At 42.1% G+C, this 20,708-nt stretch overlaps 1 protein-coding gene across 2 annotated transcripts in view; it reads right to left on the bottom strand.

The window, feature by feature from the left end:
- INPP4B (inositol polyphosphate-4-phosphatase type II B) overlaps positions 1–20,708 on the bottom strand; it is a 437,109-nt gene that overhangs the window by 156,631 nt on the left and 259,770 nt on the right. For both annotated transcript variants that reach the window (XM_019522133.1, XM_019522134.1), the window contains exon 12: positions 12,357–12,465. In XM_019522133.1, coding sequence (XP_019377678.1) covers positions 12,357–12,465 — 109 coding nt within the window. The remainder of the gene's footprint in view (positions 1–12,356; positions 12,466–20,708) is intronic.

Below are 20,708 nucleotides of genomic sequence, written 5' to 3' on the forward strand. Positions count from 1 at the left end.
GGGGGAGCAAAGGCTTAGGACTGAGGGGCTGAGGCAGGGCACAGGCACATCACTGCCCCCTCCCCACAATCATATAACCCTCTCCCCCCCTTTTACCCCTCTACCCCCACTGGCTCCCAGCCCCCTCCCCCCGACAGGTGTCCTCTTTTTTGATCCTGGAAATATGGTAACCTTAGGTAACACTACCAGTGAAATCAGTAAGCACAGCAAAAAATATACACTTGATATTCTAAGTATATAATTAGGCACGTATATGTTGAAAGAATTATACTTATGTCCTCTGGGTTAGAGTAAAAGTTTTCACTGGAGTGTACAAAGCAAATTTTCAACATCATTACTACCAATAGGCAACTATATTTGCATTATCTTAAGGGGTCATTTCATTCTTTAGATTACAGTAATGGCTTTTTCATGTTATTTGAAAAAATTATATACATTACTTCAGGAATGCTTTTTAAGTGAAGAGGGTTTTTGTTTAGGAAAAATGTTGCAGTATATTAAATGCTGAATTTTTAACAACGCTCAATGTAACTCCACTCCTGCTGTTAACTGAGTCATTCTTGTAAGTGAGTTAAATTGCCACCATCTGGAACTAGGTTAAAATGTTTTAGCAATGAACATTTGACCTAGTGTTTCTCTCAGTAACAATTGCTGATGATAAAATTTGGAATGCATATAAGCTACATATAGCAAGAAAAACATCTCTTACAGCATAACCTTGAGTGTGTGCATGTGTTGCTTGAGCTACCTATGCAGCAACTTGTTGTTTAAAGATTCATAGATTGTTAGGGGCTAGAAGGGACCTTGTAGATCATCAGGTCCAGTCCCCCTGCACTATGCAGGAAAAGACAACTTGACCCCAGCGAGGTGACTGTCCAGTGTCCTTCTGAAGATTTCCAGGGTAGGTGACTGCCCCAACACTGGAGGGAGTTTATTCCACAGTCTGGTCACCCTAACTGTGAAGGAGTTTTTCCTGGAATTGAGCCTGAAGTGACCTTCCAGGACTTCGTATTCATTGCTCCTGGTTCTATTTATTTTCATGGCAACAAATTTGGAAGCGAAAATTTAGGGTAAAAATAAAATGGATAAAAATATGGAAAACTCACAGTACCTGGGAAATAAAACTGAACCCATTTACTTGGGCTGGGATTTTCAAACAGGCCTGCTGCAATAACAGATTGAGCTACTTTTGAGCTTCACAAAGGGCTGTACAACCAACTTCTTTAGGGCTTCTTTGAAAATGACAGCCCAAAATACAATGTAAAACCCAATACAATTCTATAATCTAATCTACCTGCATTTAACAAATCAATTGTTTTGGGTCACAGTCTTCAGCTACATCAAGGCCAGACTGTACAGTTTTAGGAATGATTACAAAGATTGTCTAGGTGACACTTCCCATTCCCCTCCCGAGTCTTAGAATAGGTCTCCAACTGCTTCAAATGCCATCAGCTCTCTAGGCCTGGTTAAAAGTCTTCAGTGTTACCTTCTGCAAGATCTCTAATGGCCTCATGCAGGGTGTGGGGTCAGAGGTATCTAAGCTGCTTTGGTGGCTTTATGCTACCCAAGGAACATCCTATGATGGGGGCAGGCCTCTAATGGCCAAATGAATCACAGGAATGGCACAAGATGCTAATGCAGGTAAGCAAAGACAGTTCTAATGCAACTACAAAATCCTTAATGCTACCACCAAACCCCAAAGCATAGCTAGATAAATTGAGTCTTTTAGGCAAAATCTTTTGCTAGGAATGGGTTGAGCTGCACTGCTTCAGGAGTACAAATGCTATGCCAGCCTTCAAAATGGAGCCATGTTCATTCCCTGCCTGAATTGTGGGCTGGTGCAGAAGACAGAACAAACCCATGTCTCTAACCCCACCGTACCATTACTGCTTTTAAGGATTATAAAAATGTCACAGAAGGAGTGCTGGAGTGCTGAATAAAGTCTCCCAACCAAGGCAACTGTAATCCTTCCTGGCCCTTTTGTGGGAAGCTCAAGGTCCCTACCTTCCCTTATCTCACAACTGAAGAAATGTTTGGGGCAATCTGACCCAGAAAAATCTAGCAAATAGGTAATATTTTGACAGGATTTTTACATATTAAATGAACAGCGCTCAAATCTTTTGTTTGAATTTTTACCAAAAAAATCCACAGACCTGATGATTAATTTTACGGTCAATGCAAAAATGTTCATCTCCATGACATCTTATCTCTCCCTCACGCACAGATACAAGCTCACACACAAAGAGAGGGAAAGTGAACAAAGAATAATGTCTTCCTGGAAAGTGCTATGTGTGACAGGCTGTGATTTCCCTTTGAGAATAAAGGCTACAATTAGATCAAACACAAGTCATTATTATTTCAACATTTCTGGGTTTTCTGTGAAACAGTACCAATTCAGGCTCCACAGAGAATGGAAATGGGTTGAAAGTTATGAAACTCAGGTAATAGGAACCCTGCAGATTTCAACTTTAATGACATCTCTTGTAATGAGTACACTGTCAAAGACACTTACCTCACACTTTGACCTAAGATCTATATGTTTAGTTGTATAAAGAGGTGTCTTTTAGATAATTTAAACCCAAATCAAATAATTACAGCTCTTAAAATATCCTTTCAGTGTTCTCTCAGCCTCAAGTTTGATCTCTTGAAGACTAGGAGTATTTCCAGTGTCCTTATTAAAAACTGGCAAACAAACAACAAATCCTAGAAGCTAATTCAGCATCTGGGACATCTCTGTTTTGCTTGATGGTTAGTACTGGGGCATTAAAGATCTTATCAGATGTTAAAACCAATGTGTTTTAGCTGAAGTATGTATCATCAAGTTGGCTTTAAAATAAGAGAAAAAGTCCTCAGTGTATCTTGAAAATGATTTATAAACATTTAAAGCATTGATAGAGTGCATCAATATACCTTACAGTACATTTGACTTTATGTTCCTGAACAACTCTGTTCTAAAAAAGAATAATTAGCTTTGCATATTGGTGAAAAGACAAGTCCTTCCATTTACTGGAAGACGAAGCAGCTTATATCAGTTGGAGAAAAACTTTGACAATAGACTTTCTTTTGTCTTTTGAAAGTTGGAAATTATAGCTTTATTTTGAAAAACAAGAAAAATCAAGTAAAAAAAAAAATCACTAAGCTAGAGGTATCAGCCACACTTGGCCTCCTTGGCTGATTCCGGACCACAGGTTTGCTTATGGGTTGGATCCAGATGTGGTGGCAACATAGGGGGAGCAGCAGCCATGGTGGCAGAGAGGGGGAGCTACTGAATCCATCGTTCAACCCCTGCTACTGACATGTACCCCAATATAGCTCTGTAACCTGGATTTTGGTGGTGCCTCTGCAAGCCACACTCCCTGCACAAGCTCTGCATGGCTCTGTGGGTTGTACATTTGCCATCCCTGAGTCATGCTATAAAACATTTTCATTTTTTAAAATACTACATGCAGGTTATTTATACATCACCACTGTCCAATTTATTTAAAAAACCTGAAAGGGGGCAGGGAGGGGAGAGAGAGAGAGCATGCACCTGTCCCACTAATTTTTCTTTTTAAGTCACAGGAAATTCTGTATGTCCTGTATTTTCAAAGCTGACACACATCACAGCAACACACCTCTCTCTTTCATAGATTTCACAGACATGAGGGCTGGAAGGGACCTCAGAAGATCATCGAGTCCAGCCCTCGATTTCATAGACATTGCATTCGGTATATCTTCTTTCAGTGTTGATTTCTTCATCTGGCTCAAACATTACTTCCTTTTTTTTTTCTTACTGATGTTGAGGTGCGTACTTTTTGTTACCTTGACTGGGGGATATGTAATTTTAAGGGGTAAGTTTTAGATGGAATTATTATGTCTGCTGTTTCCAATGGTAAACTGTTTTGAATGCCATTCTGCTCCTGGTAAAGAAATATATAGATTGTGAATGTGCCAGCTGGGGCCTATTATAACCTAACTGACCTGTCTTGGGGACAAATGCCTAGTAAACCTTATCTTTTTCTTGAAATATGGATTTTTTTTCTTTGCAAGTACCTCATTTAGGTCTCAATGTTTTAAATACCTGGATGTATCGATCATTTCGTTATAATGATCACAGTTAGAGCTTCAAAAATAGTGTTTTTAATAATTGGATTCAGCAGCATCTATGGTATTTTTCTTCTGCTAAAAATGAAGTCTATATAATTGCAAATTCCTTCAATGTGCCTCCAATTTGTATGCAATTTTTTCATTCTTCTGCCTTGGTAAAAACTTTATTGCAATGTATTTTTCTTTCTGTTTTTGTACCCTTGCAAACTAGTATTTAGAACATAACTTGGACAGTGGTATAACTGACCATAGGTAGACGTGAAGCAAAATGAAGACACCTATTCAAAGAATGGTATTTTTTCAATGATGACACTGTTGGATATTCCTGTAAGATGCTGTAGTAATTAATCTGGAGATTCAAGACATGAGGAATATGCAGCTGCGAAAAATGTCCTAGGTAATCTTGGGAAGTAATCTCTTTCCACATCTCTCTCTAGGTCTTCAACTCAGTCCCAGAGGGGCAGCTAATAAATCTGCATTTTTATCTGTTCACTTTATATTCTGCCTACTATCTCAGAGTGTCACCTCTTCCCTCAACTGAGGCTTCACAGAGGTGTTCCTTCTACGATACAGAAAATTTGAATTGTAAAAGCTGCCCCTGGAAATGCTACATGGCCTCAAAGCATCTTCATGCAACTAAATAAACATGTGCATACAAAAATAGTTGTCACTGCCACACTGAAAAAAACATCTTCCTGGTAAAAATCAGAAAGGTCCTTTCAAATATCTGTTTGTGCTCTTACATTTTGCCTATCTAAAGTGTTCCCTACATTAAGATATGTATGATTATTTTTCAAGTCCCTCTTTTCCACTTTCCATCAAAAATACACACAGGGGTCAAGGAGGAAGAGGACAAACGTTGGCACGGCCCCCTTTTCTTTGCCCTCTCAGGTAAACAGAGCAAGGGACTGTGCATTTTGGATGATGCAGCTCTTCCTGGCTCTTGGAGATTCATAGGTGTATGAATCCCCCATGTACAGAGCTGAAAAAGCTTCTTGCAGGATCAGTTGCTGATTCAGGGCACCTTCAGCACATTTAGTACCAGGGCTGTGGAAGAAGGTGCACAGAGAGTATCTAAGTCCACTGTACTTTTAGGGAGAGACCACTGGTTAAAAGGGTCAAAAAGGACAGCAATATTATTCACATTTATATTACCTCATAGGCAGACTTTGGAACTTACTCAGGAACAAGCATGTAAGCAGCATTGAAATCAGTACTTCCTTTGCTTCCTAGCCCCTGAAAACCATACAAGCCCCTCTGCATAGCAACACATCTGAAGGATATAAGCTTTTGACATATGAACATAAAAGTAAAAGGAGGCTGCTGGTACTCTCTTCATTAACAACCCTACAACATACTTTGTCCTTTTTTCTGACTCTTGTTTCCTACTCCTACTCCGGGAGTTCACAGCAAGCAGACTTTGAATGGAGCTGATATACTTGCCGGAGGGACTTCTCCTAGGCTTGGGCCACAAAAAGCCCTGCAGGGGAGCCATAAAGTAGTCATGCCTCCATTGATCCTATTCAGTAAAGATAGAAGTAAAGGTCCAGCAAGATACAAAGATGGAGACAAACTACAGATATGAGACACCCACTGTACAACCATCCCCCAGCACACAAACATCTGAAGTTATGCAGGTGCTTCATCACCAGCACCCAACCTCTCAGTGCTATACCCAAGGAGACACAACTACAGATGTGGAACAAGATGTCAACAAGCACCTGTCTGAGGTCATCTGACCCAAGCACTCTTTTCTGCCCAAGGCAGGGAGTCAGATGCGATGATATCCTGATGTCCCTTCTGACCCTAATATCTATGAATCTATAAGAGGCTGAAGAAAATACCTGACAGAAGAAAAATGGATATTCCAACAACCGAGTCCTTATGAACCATACTGACAAACCATGGCAAAGGAGTCAGACGCTCCAAGGAACTATTGAAGAAGTGGAGCTATACCATTGGTTCAACCACCTGCGACTGTGGCACAGAGCCTCAGACTATGCAACACCGGCTGCAATGCCCACTGCTTGAAGGCACATGTATAATGAAGGACCTTGCAAAGTACAATAAACGAGCACAAGTATGTGCAACAAAATGGTCAAATGTGGTGTAAAGACACAAGAAGTAGTAGTAAAGCTGAGTAGACATGGATTGAAGAACTGTGCAACATATGCAGCCCCTATGGAAACTCTAAGACAGGTCATGTTTCTTCTTTACATGGCAATTTCCCCCAGTTCCTGACTGACCAGGACATATACATACTTTAATAATGAATGTTCAGTTAGTATTGGAGGGAGCATATTCTATCCTGAGTCTCCATACAAGATTCTGACTGGCAAGTAAGAGAGTTTCACTGTGGACTGAGGTTTCTATATGGCACATACCTCTGGAACCTTAATGTACAGACCCAAATTAAAAATGCAGTTCAAACTCTTTCCGTGAAATAAATCTGCAATATGTAAACCAATATGTAAAGTGCTTTAGGATCTTTCTGGAGGAATGGACTATACTAATATAAACCATTTTATTTAGAAGTAATTATACTCATTAAGCTGTGCTTATGATGAGCACTAGCAAATTCAATGACTTGCATACATTTTTAAAAAATAAAGTTCAGCACAAAAGTTGGTGTACATATTAAAATAGATCAGATACAGAAAGTACTACATACTTCTATCACTATCTATTTTCTCTATTTTTAGGATGCCAAAACAGAAGCTAGGACAAAGGAAACAGTCTGATGCAAGAGCAGTTCCTATAGTTATTAACTATTTTCTATTAAAACAAACTGAAAAAAAAAGTGAAGAGCAAATGTTAGAAAAGAAGCTTGTTAGAGTTATGAATCAGACAGCTAAGAGCCAGCTGTATAGTTGAGAATGCCCTGTCATCCTCTAAAGGATGTAATGTGATAGTCTCAGCACATGCATAGGAGGGGGAGAATGGCAATTCAAGAATGTGAAAGCCATGTTGTAGTTAAATCAGCCATGATCCTGAGGGCAAAATCATGCTACAAGAACTTGGTAAGCATTGTGTGCAGAACAAGGTTTTCTCCATTTGTTGTCTTTTCCTTATGAGAAAAAAGATCTCTAAAACAAACTTATGGTAAAGGCAACATTTTCAAAATTGCACTTGCTTTTGTGCACTGAATATGAATGCTTTTGTGATTAAAGCATAGGACATCATTTCTGACTTTGCCACGTGCTTTCTGTAGGATTTTGGACAAATCACCTAGGTTAAATTTTTCAAAACTTGGTAATCTCAATTAGGCACTTAAATCAGAAGCCTGATCATCAGTGGCACTGTGTACCCATGTATTCTTATTACATTTAACTTATCTATATAACTTTAAGCATCCGTGTTTTAAACTGTTGAACTAATTCTTGGTGCATCAACTATACCATTCATAAGACAGGGATAACAGTATGAACTGAGATACTGAAACAGTTAACATAGTAACATGTTATACCATTAAAGACTCTCTGATGGAAGCCAGTGCAGTATTACAAAATATTACTACTAACATTATTAATATACACTGACAATTTGGTGCTCTGTTGCCCAATTTTCAGGTGTTTATACACTTAAACGTGGGTTTTGCTTGTGATCATAATGTTCTAGGTCACTTGGGGAAAAAACAGTGCTTAAGTGCTTTATGTTTTTTGTTTTTGTATTAGTAAATGCTAATTTCACTAGCCTCCTGATTCTCAGGGTTGGGTTTCTTCTGTATCTAGAGCCATTTGCTGGAGTTGTAAGTAGAGACTTCCCAAGGAGAACAAGGTACTCAGGAACAGCCATCATGGATTCACCAAAAGCAAATTACAACCTGATTTCCTTCTATATGGTGACAGGCTCTGTGGATGGAGAGAGAGGAGTGGATGTGATATACCTTGACTTTAGCAAGGCTCTTGACACTGTCTCCCACATTCTCATTAACAGACTAAGAGAATACAAACTAAATGCAAGTACTATAAGGTGAATGCAAAACTGATTGGATCATTGTCCTCAACAAGTAGTCATGAATGGTTTAATGCCTAGTTGGGAGGAGGTATCAGGAGGCATCCCCCAGAGGTTTGTCCTGGGTCTGGTATTATTTAAGATCTTCATTATTAATTTGGATGATGGGGCTGAGTGCACGTTTAGCAAATTTGTAGATGATACCAAGCTGAGTGGAGTTGCAGACACTCTAGAAGGTATGACAGGGACCCAAAATAATCTGGATAATCTGGAAGAATGATTCACAATCAACTAGATTAAATTAAACAAGGACAAATGAATAAAAAGTCCTGTACTTGGGATATGTAGTAACTGAACTGCCCTGTACTTGGGATGTGTAATAACTGAAATTAAAACTTAGAGATACTTCCTAATAGTAGGAGTTGAGAATTGGGAGATGGTCTCTAAAATAAGGAGCAAGTTGAGTTGGAGACAGACAAAGGGGCTTCAGAGGTTACCTACATCTCCTCAAAGTTTTTGTAGTTCTTCTCATTCACTTAAACCTGTATGTATTGAAGCTAATAATCACTGCATGGTGTCAGCAGGGTAAGTAAGAAACAACTTGAAAGAATTTGAGTTTGAGACTGAAACAGAAGATGGAAACTAACAGTACATGGGGCAATGAGTCACATGGAAGGACAAGAGCCACTGTAAATGATCTTCCTGCACAATTATAATCTAGGTAAACAGACAGTCATGAAAGTTTTGCAACCTCCACTTGGCCTTCTGATGTCAGGCAATACAACAGTGAAGTGGAAGACATTCAGTCAAACGTTTGAGCGGTACCTAGCAGCCACAGATGTAGAAGAGAAAAACAGCAAAGTCAAATCCTCAATCTTCATGCATATTGTGGGGGAAGAAGCTGTTAATAATACTTTTACCTTTGCAAAAGGCCAAACTAAGTAGTTAAATTTAATACTGTCCAAATTTCAGGAGTACTGTATGCAAAAAAAAAGGGTAAAACACCTGAAAGATACAGATTTTTAACGTGAAAACAAACAAGGAGAAAGTATAGATCAGAATGTCACTGAACTAAACAGACTGAATAAGAACACTGCTTTTAGGAACCCAACACAATCCCCGATTAGAGATGGGATTATTTGTGGCACTATAGACAATGTGTTACAAGAAAAACTATTGTGTGAGGAAGACTTATCCCTAAAAAAAGACTATACAGATGTACAAGGCAGCAGAAACTGTGAAGATTCAGGCTATAGGGCTGAATGCACCAAAAGGCATTGTCCACACAGCATGCATGAAAGAATGTGGCCAGAAAAAGCCACCTTACAGGGTGGTATTTTCCATTAGCAAAGGGACTGTAAATGAGAGAAAGCAGTCACCCAATTTTACAGCAACTGTGAAAGACAACATGAACCCAAATGTGCTGCATTTGGAAAGCTTTATTTTAACTGTAACAGGTGGAACCATTTAGTCAGGTACTGCAGATCCCAAACACAAACACTTCAAGTGCCTACAGTTGACAGCATACCAGAAGAATTTTCTATAGATATAGTAGAATCAAGCAAAATCAAGGAGGGGGATTGGATTTTGCCAGTGGAAGTGCAAGGAACAATAGTTATATTTAAACTGGACACTGGAGCTCGGGATTAACATTATACCAGAGCATGAATATTGAAAATTATAACAGACCAAAAGTGAGTCCAACAAGCATCACAATAACTGGCTATTTAAGAACATATCATACCAGTGAAAGGGAGATGCACTGCTAGCATCCAACATAAACACAGAGCATACAAACTCCCATTCATTGTGGTACCTAAGGAGCTGACACCAATTCAGAGTCTTGCAGCTTCTAAGAAACTGAATCTAGTTATGTGTGTGCTTGCAGTACAAGACAACACAATTTTTTAAAATCTAAATCCAGACAATCTTTTTAGAAAGAAACCAGCTGTTCTAAAACACAAGCTACCACACAGGTGCCAACTCTGTGGGTGCTCTCATGCTTAAGCACCCACTGAAAAAAAGTTAGCGGGTGCTCAGTACCCACAAGCCATAGCCAAGATGTTAAAAAAAACAAAAACAAAAACGTGCTTTACTGGAAAAAGCAGTGCATTATTTTGACCCAGATCTGCCTAGTCTGTAAAGATGAGGGACTGCAGTGGGGCTTTTTGGCACTTTTAGCTAAAGCTGATTCAAACAGCTATTAGATAAAAGCCCCCAAAAAACCCCAATGAAGTGCCTGATCTAAACAGATGCTCCAGAGGCGGGTTGAAGTAACGTGCTGCCTCTTCTGGGCGTGTGCGGAGCTTGGCTCAGGAACGTGCCAAGTTCAAAGTAAGGTGCCGTTTTTGGGGGTGGGGCACATTTATGTCTTTAAGCACCCACTGGCAAAAACCAAAGTTGGTGCCTATGAACAACCATGTTCTTAAGGGAAGAAGTATATCTACCTTAAACAGCAGGCTGGACTAGATAATCTCATGAGGTCTCTTCCAGCTCTATTTTCCTATGATCCTATGGATTCTCAGTACTAACCTCCATTTCAGGAATTTGTCAGTGCTAAGCAATATTTGCCTTTCACCGGTAACTTTTCTGCTTTGTAAGCAGGCCAGGGAAACTTCTTCCTTAAAACTTTTATATCCATGTACAGTTTAAAATAGAAAAAAATTGAAGAAGTTATTAAAATATCAGATATGTTTGAGCTAATCATTTCCATCATTCCCTGTGGTGCTGCTTTGCAACTGCATAAGCAAGTAGTTCACTCACTCAAACAACCTTCAAAATGAATTCAAATAATAAGCTCCTTGGGTACTGTCTGTTAGGACAGTGCCTTGCAAAATGGGGCTGTGATACATGACTGGGGCTCTTAGGTACTGTAATATTATTATTGTTAATAGTCATGTTTTATTTTACTCTGTTACCATAAGAAGTCAGGAGCAGAGTTGCAGCTGACAGCCTAAAAATGCATTTTGTATTGACGGATCACTAGAGAAAATGCAAACTGTGTGCATTGGGGGATTAAGGCAAAAATGTTATTAGACAACACTGAAGTAAACAGTAAAACTTCATCAGTCTCTTTTGTGTGCTTTGTGATGGTGATAACAATAAACATTGTTTAGCATTGGGTATATATGATAATTCATCTTCAAAGGAGACTCATGACAGTCTAATAAATGAACATGACAGCAGCAGTCAGTAACCCTTGAGTTCTAATTCAAATGACACTTGGATTAAATTGTAGGAGATTGGTTCAGTCACTGCAGGCCTAAATATCAACAAGACAGAGCATTCACAGCTACCACTGAATTCAGTGACAGTTACAGGCTGATCAGAACTCCTGAAAGGCCCCAGTTCAGCAAGCACATGCATTTCCTACTCAGTCAGCAACATACTAAACTGAAAGGTTGACTGTAACTATGGGCTCAGATGCTTGTCTGAGCAAGGATCATGAAAAGGCTCTCTGTCTTTATGGAATCTCAGTTTCCCTATTGTAGAATAAGGACAATAGTTTCTTACCTACTTCAGTGGGGTGTTTTGTGAAGATGGTATCTATACTTGCATATAAATGTGAAGTGCTATCTACAGACATTCTACATACAATTGTTACAAAGGAAAAAACTGTTGAAATGTGGCTATATGTTACTTTCTCTGTTAGCACAGATTGTTACAAAGCCTTTATAAAATGCTACAGAAGAGGTTGCCCTTTCTTATGAACTAGTTTCAAACACAAGTGCTCCTTTCCTGAAATGCGGGGAGAAAAATATTATAGCTTGACTTAACTTTATTTCAGGGGTATTAAACTCATCTGGCACCCCAGGCTGAATCTCAGCTATGGGGCTCCTTGCTGAACAGATTCAGCCCAGGATGTGTGACAACGGTGGTGTCAGCAGCTCTGACTAACCTGGGGCTGCATAAGCTTTCACTCACTCTCCTACCACCAACTGCAATGTTTATCAGGGCCCAAGGGTCCTGAATTTTGTAGCAGGCCACTTTCCTTGGTCACACCCCCAACTCCTGGTGGCCCTCCAAGCTGGACAGAGCAGCTCTGTGGGCCATACCCAGCCCACGGGCTTTACATTTGACACCCTTGCTTTATTTGATTCCATGGTAAACATAAACCTTGCCCTTAAAACCTAAAATAGAATCCTAAATAATTAAACAACCTAATAAAGAGTGGAAGATAAAGGAGCTATTTGGCAGGCAGAGCCTTATCTGATGCCAGTACATTTAACCTGCTACACATTAAGCAGATAAGACTATTTGATCAGCAGATGACAAATTGCAGAGCAATGTCCTAGTTATTTATAATAAGTACTTACTTTCGCCTTTCTGCCTCAAATTTATTCAACAGTTTCCGAAGGCCACCATTCTTAAATCCCTGATAATGTGCTGCAGGGGCTCCCACTGTGATGACATCATACAGAGAATCTGGAATGATAAGAAACAAAGTATTGAGCTGTGTGTGCATGCACACACACACGCACACACACCCCTCCCACTCCATGGCCACACTATTGTGTTCCTTATACAAGAGATGGAGGGAATGATTCATCATATTATGCCAGAAACAACCTAGCATCTTTGGCTAGGTACAGATGTTACACTTAATGTGTATGAAGCATGCAGAAACTGCTTTACAGCCATAACAGAACAGACATTCACAGTTCTTAGAGCACTTTAAAAATGGATCCCACTCTAAGTTAACCCTGGATGGTTGTGTACTAACCTACAGCATTTTCTGTTATGGTGCTTTATTAAATGTTTGTGCCAGATCCCATTGAGAGTTAACTTATTGCACGGTTGCCACCATCCCGGACAGCATTGCATAGGTCTGCACTCTAGCCTCAAGTAGAGCTGATTTGCAATGACCCAAATCAGTGACAGCTTCTGATCCCAGCTCCCTGCACAGCCTGGCAATGGGATGGGTGGAAAGGGGGTTCTATCCCTTCAATTGCCCCAGCCCCACAGTGTGCCACAGCTTAGCCAGGAGGTGCTCTGGGGTCCCTCTCCCAGCAGTTACTGCCCATCTCTCCAGTTCTGCCCACTCATGAGCTGGCATCTATCAGCAGTGGCTATGGGGGAGAGTGGGGAAGGGATCCCCCTGCTGCAAGGGTCCCCACCATAGCTTGTTGGCTAAGGGGTCACAGGAGGGGCCAGGCTGGGTTTATGCAGCATAGAGGCTCCACCCCCTGGTCACAATTCATGGAGCATCCCCACAGTGCATGCTTCTGGCTCCAACTGCCATGTCACTTGGGTGGGGAGGGTCACTGAATGGAGCCCTCCTGCCATGAAGACCTTGCCCCTCCAACAGCTTGCTGGCTTCGTGCTCAAGGGGGGCGGGGGTTGGGCCGAGCTGGATCAGCATGGGATCACCCAATCTCCCACCCAACCGACCTAGCAGCTGTCACCAGAAGCTGCATAGCAAGGCTGCTCCAGCTTTTTGCTGCACCAGAAACTGTGGCCAGGGAAAAAGGGAGCCCCCCATGCCACAAAGCCACACAGCTTGCTGTTTTGGAGGGGGGGGGTCAGTCTGAGGCACCGGCATTCCCTTCCCTCTGGCTGTAGTTCCCAATGCAGCAAAACATGGGGCCAGGTAGCTCTGCTGCATCTGCTGTCTGCCGCTGTCAAGAGGCTAGGGCAAGCCTCCCCCCCCCCAACCCCTCCCATCTTGCTAGCTAGGGTCTTTGGGGAGGCTGGGCTGGCTTGCACAGCAGAGGGGCACCCTTCTCCCCAGTTACTGGCATGCGGAAATGCTGGCCCAGGCTGTCCCTCCGGCTATCTGCTGGCTGCCGCTGTCAAGAGGATTGGGTGGAGGGGGAAGGGAGCCCCCCCCACCACCATGGGGACATAGCCCAGTTGCCCCCCCCAAGTCCTCAGCTAGCAAGCTTGGGGAGGGGTAGGGTCATGGTGGTGGACTCCCTTTCCCCATACCGCAGCCTCTTGACAGCAGCAACCAGCAGCTGCAGAAGGGGCAGCCTAGTCCAATGTTTCCCCATGCTGGGAATGGGAGTTGCAGGGGAGGGAGTCCCCTCCTGTGGTGGCTTGGCCCAGTGCTCCCCACAAGCTAGTATGCTCTGTGGTGGCCTTGCAGCAGAGGGGCTCTGTTTCCTCACCTCTCCACCCCTAGCTGCTGCTGACAGTCACCAGGTGGTAGGGAAGGGGGAAGTGGTGGGAAGGGGTGCTGCTCCAGCAGCCTCCTGGGAGGCATGAAGGTGCACCCCCTTGCCCCCACCTGCTGGCCGTGGCCAGTGGAGGCAAACACTGAGCTTGCCCCCCACAACCACACAGCACACATCTGCTTGGTTGTAACACGCTCCAACTTATAGCATTTCACGTAGAGGTGTGATACAGCAGTTTCTGCCATTGCTTTTTGAATATCTGCATTTAGCCTGTATCTCAGGGGGCAAAGGCTTGATCAATGCTTCCACACAGCCACCTGCATACCTCAGAAAAATAGGATGTTTATCTGATTTATTAGCTCATTTTAATGATATGCCACAGCGTAGAACAATATGTTCTAGCTCTGTAGTTTGCTCAGCTACAATGTAAATTGGTCTTTTGTGCATTTCACTTTATTGTGCCTTATATTGTTTAATTTGCAGTAATGTTGAAATTCATAGATTCATGAATTCTAAGTCCATATGGGACCATTATGCTCAACTAGACTGACCTCAGGTGTAACACGGGCCACAGATTTTTCCCAGTGATTCATGCAGTAAGCTCATAACTTTCTGCTAAACTAAAACATATATTTTTAAAAGATATAAACTTGATTAAAAAACTCCAAGTGACAGGAAATCTACTACCTCTGGAGGTAAGTTGCTCTAATGGTTAATGCAGCTCTCTATTAAGACTGCATTTTTCTGTAGTTTGAATTTGCTTAGCTTTAACTTACAGCCATTGGGCCTTATTAAATAATGGGCCCTCTCTCTTCAGAAATCTTCTTGCTGTATTAGTTCCTGTATAGGATTGGGAACAATGATCCTGCCTTGAGCAGGGGCTGAATTAGATGATGTTGTGAGCTCAGTTCCAGTCCTACTTTCCTATGATCCTATGAAATCAAATTCACAGCCAATTTTACTTACACTGGAAGGGAAAAACAGAAAACAAAATTGCAACACCTTTAATTCTAAAAGTGAAACGCTAGCTCTCCTTTCTTTTAACTCTTGTGATGTTTGTCTTCACTTTTTTCAAAAAACACATCAAGCATGTATTCCTTATTTGTTTCCTGGCACCGGAGAAAGAAAAGGAAAAACAAAAAGTGATGAGATTGAAAAAAAGCTTCTGTTTCGCACTAATACTTGATTACTGACATAATTATTTATGGACACATTTTGTTTAGACAGAGATCTGATTTCATCAGTAAATTTGGTAGCTGAAGGTTTAATTGGTTTTATTTACACTTGGATTTAGTCATTACAATTATTTTGTGCCCACAATACCCATAGGTATGAAAATTAATGTCAGGTTGTGGCCCTTTTAAAATCTGGATCCAAAGGAACTGTAAAAGCCTCTGTCTCTAGATAAGACAATTTGTATCCCTCAAGGAAGCTTCACATTTAAATTGAAATCCAAGCCTGTCCTCAAATGTATCTTTGTTGCATTCTGATGACAAATGTCGCCATAAGCTGGAACACTGTAGAAATGATTCACAGTTAATGAACTGTATTTTATTTGTGGTGCTCGATTTCAAAGTAGATCCATTCAAATTGATTTTAACACTGATATATTGGTTGCTCTTCAGTTCCATTTAAAAGTAGAAGTGAAACAATTTCATGAGCCTCTGGTGAACTCCTAAGTTCCTAAAGCATCCTGTCTTACAGGTTCATCATAAAGATTTATCAAAAATATATAATCTTGGGTCATTAGAGCTACACTATTACATATGGCAGTAAATTGTTATATTGCTTAAATGACTTTAGAAAAGAGTGAAAACAAAACACTTAGTTTAACTGTATAATGGTATGGGATGTTTGTTTTTTTAGATGTCACACTATATGAAATGTTTTTTAAAAACTGAACATCGCTGGTTTTGCTTACTGTGTATTGAAAGGAAGTAGATGCAGAAAATGTGGCAAAAATCATTAGTCTCAATGCTTACCTCAAAAGTTACAGAAACAGTTAAAAACACAACTTAATTATTACAGAATGTGAAGGAAGAGAATACAAAAGGAGTAGAAAATAAAGGATGATTAATTTTAAAATAAAGGATGATTAATAAAACCTAATTATTTCTATAAATTATTTTGACTTCTAAAATACTGGTGTCCTCAGCTCAAACTTCATGACACGTATAACCCCTAACATTAATTACAGATTAATACTTGAACAATAGTGTAAGAAGACTCCCTGATAGCTTACCTCCCCACATCTTCCTTACCTAATTCATCATCCCAAATAATTTAGTCAAGAAAAAAAACCCTCACTAAAATATGAGTCCTGCAATATAGCTGAAATATGAGCAAAGGGAACTAGCTCCAGAGTTGAAGCTTCCTGTTCCAAATCCAGATTAAGTACAGAAACTGCACCAACAGATATTGATTGTGAGGGTGATAGGAGAAATCTCTTGCCCTCCCCTCACAGGACATGGCCAATGTTTTATATTATATTCAGAAATAAATTATAAACAATTTAAACAACAGGGTAATAATATTTTTAATAACATATGTAATTTCAGGAAAAAAGTTTTAAAAAATAAAAAAGAGAAAAGTCAAGTTTTTCAAAATATTTTTTCCTTATTTGCAGGATTTTTTTGATGAAAATCAAACCAGTTCTAGTGGCAATGCACTCCACACAATTCCTGCTAGAAGAGGTGTGGGCAAAATATGGCTCATGGATCCAGGGCACCCAGGGATTTTATCTGGCCTATGGTGGGTCCCTTGGCCCTGCTCATCCCAAGCACAGGGGGCAACCCAGGCTGTGGTGCATGCAGCTGTTTCTACCACCTCCAGATGTGCAGCAGGCTTGGGGAGGCACAACAGCTGGACTCAGTTTCCCAGCACTCCTGGGAGAGGTTGCTCCTTCTGGCTGCCACTGCCAGTGTTGCCACTGCCACTGGACCCAGCCCTGCTGCCCAGGCACCCCAGCCTGTCCACCCCACATCTGTTGCCAGGGATGCCACAGGGTGTGGGTGGGCAGGACCTCCATGGAGACCAGCCTGCAACTCCTGAAAGCAGGGCATGTTTGGCTAGGCAGAAGGGATGGGACTGTGGGTGGAAGGGGAGTGGCATCTGGGAGCAGGATGGGTGGGCAGGGCCAGGGATGGGATTGTGGGTGGTGACAACATGGGGCTGCAGCCTGGGGCAGAGCCATGATTCAGGGAGTAGATTGTGACTCTGGCCCAAGATGCAACCATGCGCTGTCACGACCCCAAATCTTGGCCCAGGCCCAGCACCAGCCCGACCCTGGCCCTGCCTGCCTGTTCCATCAAGTGTTTTTCTGTCATTTGTTCAGATATTAAGCTATATGTTGGTGCTAAAAGCCTAATTAAAGTCAAAGATGTGGTAAAGACTTGTATAAAGTAAGGCCTAGTAAATTTAACAAAGCCTTGAAGTAGTAAGAACCTGTGGCACAGTTCAAATTAACCTTATCAAAAGAATGCAAGGTTTGTACTGTTATTGGTCAGTCCTAAGGACAGCTGAAGTAAGAAGTATCTGAATGGCTGTAAGTTATCAGCATAGCTCAGAAGGTATAAATTGGCTGGCACATCCGGAAATCATTTGGAAGGAAGATACAGGTCTGTGAAAGGGACTAATTAGCTGCTGACCTGGATCAGTGGGCCCGTGGATCTCGAGGAGCCCAAGGACCGAATACCAGGGTCCTTCCCAGTACCTCTAGGACAGCACTGATCGGGGACTCCTGACTTTGCTGAGCTTTGTGGAAAGAGAAACTTGCCATACATCAGGCATCAGAGAGGACTGCTGATAAGTTGCCAATGTGAATTATTATTGTCTGTCATTATCTGTCTTAGTATACTACACGTAGTCATGCTTTTGTTAGGTCAATAAACCTTACTTACCTTTCTACCCCTGACCATACTCTCAATCCAGAACCCTCTACAGGCGGCTGGGACAGACACTCAGGAAAAAGCCAAATTTCCTTAATGACTATTTCACATCAATCTTCCCTCAGCCCAGTGGCATCACCCTGCCTGACAAGAGACAGGATCACCAGGGGAAGGGCGAACCTGTAGCCACCATTACCAGTGATCTTGTGAGGGAACATCTTAAGAGGCTAGACATCCACAAATCAGCTGGCCCAGATGGAATGCACCCAAGAGTGCTAAAGGAACTAGCTGACATTATAGCACAGCCTATGGTGAGGATATTAAAGAACTTGTGGTGCTCGGGCGAGGTGCCCTTATGATTGGAAGGGGGCCAATCTTCAAGAAAGGGTGAAGGGAAGATGCAGGGAACTACAGGCCAATTAGCTTGACCTCATTCCCTGGGAAGATCCTGGAAAAAATCATTAACACCTTTACCAACATCCTAACAGAAAGTAATATTCTGAGAGCTAGCCAACATGGCTTCGTGGTGGGTAGATCTTGTCTGACCAACCTGATTTCCTCCTATGACCAGGTGACGCATCAGTTGGACAAAGGAGAAGAGGTGGATATCATATTCTTGGACTTCAAGAAAGCCTTTGACCTGGTATCCCATGATGTCCTCATGGAAAAATTGGGGAATTGCAGCCTAGACAACTTCACAGTCTGATGGCTGGGGAACTGGCTCTGTAGACAGAGTGACAGTTGATGGAACTGAATCAACTTGGCACACAGTAACCAGTGGCATCCCCTAGGGCTCTTTTCTTGGACCTATACTCTTCAATGTGTTTATAAATGATCTGGACTCAGGTGCTACAAGCAGACTGCCTAAATTTACTGATGACACCAAACCATGGGGAAGTGCAGCCACCCCAGAGAACAGGCTGGCAATCCAGGCCAACCTCGACAGGCTTACAAGGTGGGCCAATCAAAACCTGATGGCAATCAATGCTGAGAAATGCAAGGTGCTCCACGTTGGGAGAAAGAAACCACATCACACTTATACATTTGGTAGTACTATGCTACACAGCACTGTGTCCGAAAGAGACTTAGGGGTCGTGACTGACCACACAATGAACATGAATCATCAATGAGACGCTGCAGCCAGCAAAGCAAACAAAACTCTGTCCTGCATCTTCAAATGGATCTCAAACAAGACCCAGGAAGTCATCTTCCCACTTTACTCAGCCTTGGTGAGAACACAGCTGGAATGCTGTGTCCAGTTCTGGGCTCCACAATTCAGAAAGGATGTGGAGAAGCTGAAGAGAGTCCAGAGGAGAGCCACATGAATGATTAGAAAACAAGAGAGCAAGCCTTATGAGGAGAGGCTGAAAGACATGGCATTCTTCAGCCTGGAGAAGCGTAGGTTCAGGAGCAACTTGGTGGCAGTCTATAAGCATGAACGACATGTGCCTACTGAGGAAGGGGGGGCACAGAGACCACATACAGGTGACAGAGGTAGTGTTGGTGACAGGGGCATGGTGGCAGAGAGCAGGGACAACCCACAGGTGGCCGTGGTGATGTCAGCAGCCAGGGTGGTCCAAGCGGGGACCGCCTGTGGGTGGCCACGGCTGTTTCAGTGGCAAGGGTGGGGGGTGGTGAGCGACGGGTGGCAAACGGGGACTGCCTGCAGCCACTAGTGGCCGCATTGGCAGTTGGGGCAGGGGTGGCAACCACCTGCAGAAGCCAATGGTGGTTTCAGCAGTAGCCAGTCTCAGCGGGGACACGTGTCCTCCTGTGCCCCCCCATACATTGTCTATGCCTATTAAGGGGTGTGCACCAGGAACTGGGAGAATGTCTGTTCACTAGGGCAACCCATGAGAAGACTAGGTCCCATGGTCACAAACCTTTGGAAGACCATTTTAGGCTGGACATATGGAAAAACTTCTTACCTTCCTAGCCCCCAGGGCCTGGAATAGACTCCCCCCAGAGGTGATGCAGACACCTGCTCTGGATTTCTTTAAGAAACACTTGGATGCCTATCTTGCTGGGATTATTTGGCCCCAGCTGACTTCCTGACCCTTGGGCAGGGGACTGGACCTGACTATCTTGCAAGGTCCCTTCCAGCCCTAATGACTATGAAATCTATGAAAACTACAAGCACAACAGTAACTGAAAGAACAAATAAAGATTCAGAGGTAAATCCAGATGGAAAAATGTATGTCTGACTATTGCTGGTAAGAAAACAACTTTTAGGGTTCAAGAAATATTATGGGCACCACTTACCAGACACTGGGAATACATATGAGAGAAATTATGAATACAATTAATAGCACTTCTCTAGTGCAAGCAAAGTCTGTATATTTCTGAATTGAGGCTATCATCTTCTTCCCTGTTAAAATGGGATTGATTTTCTGTAAGTGCAGGATAGAATTTATGGTTCCCTTTGGTTCTTCCTATCCAAGCAATTTCTAATGATCTTGCAGGGTTATTGTATGGATATTAAAATAAACAAAAGCCAGAACCAGCTTTAAACACAGCTTCTGCAGCACAAACTCCCCCCCGCCCCAGCAAATAAGGCACTCACTAAATGAATAAAGAAAATGAAATATTGTTTTCTGACTTCAGAGGGTTTTAGTATATATATCCAAGTAATTTAAACGCACACACACATTTTATATATATATAT

The sequence above is a fragment of the Gavialis gangeticus genome, unplaced genomic scaffold (assembly GCF_001723915.1).
Source record: "Gavialis gangeticus isolate Ggan-Ray unplaced genomic scaffold, GavGan_comp1, whole genome shotgun sequence".
In the NCBI taxonomy this organism is placed as follows: Eukaryota; Metazoa; Chordata; order Crocodylia; family Gavialidae; genus Gavialis; species Gavialis gangeticus.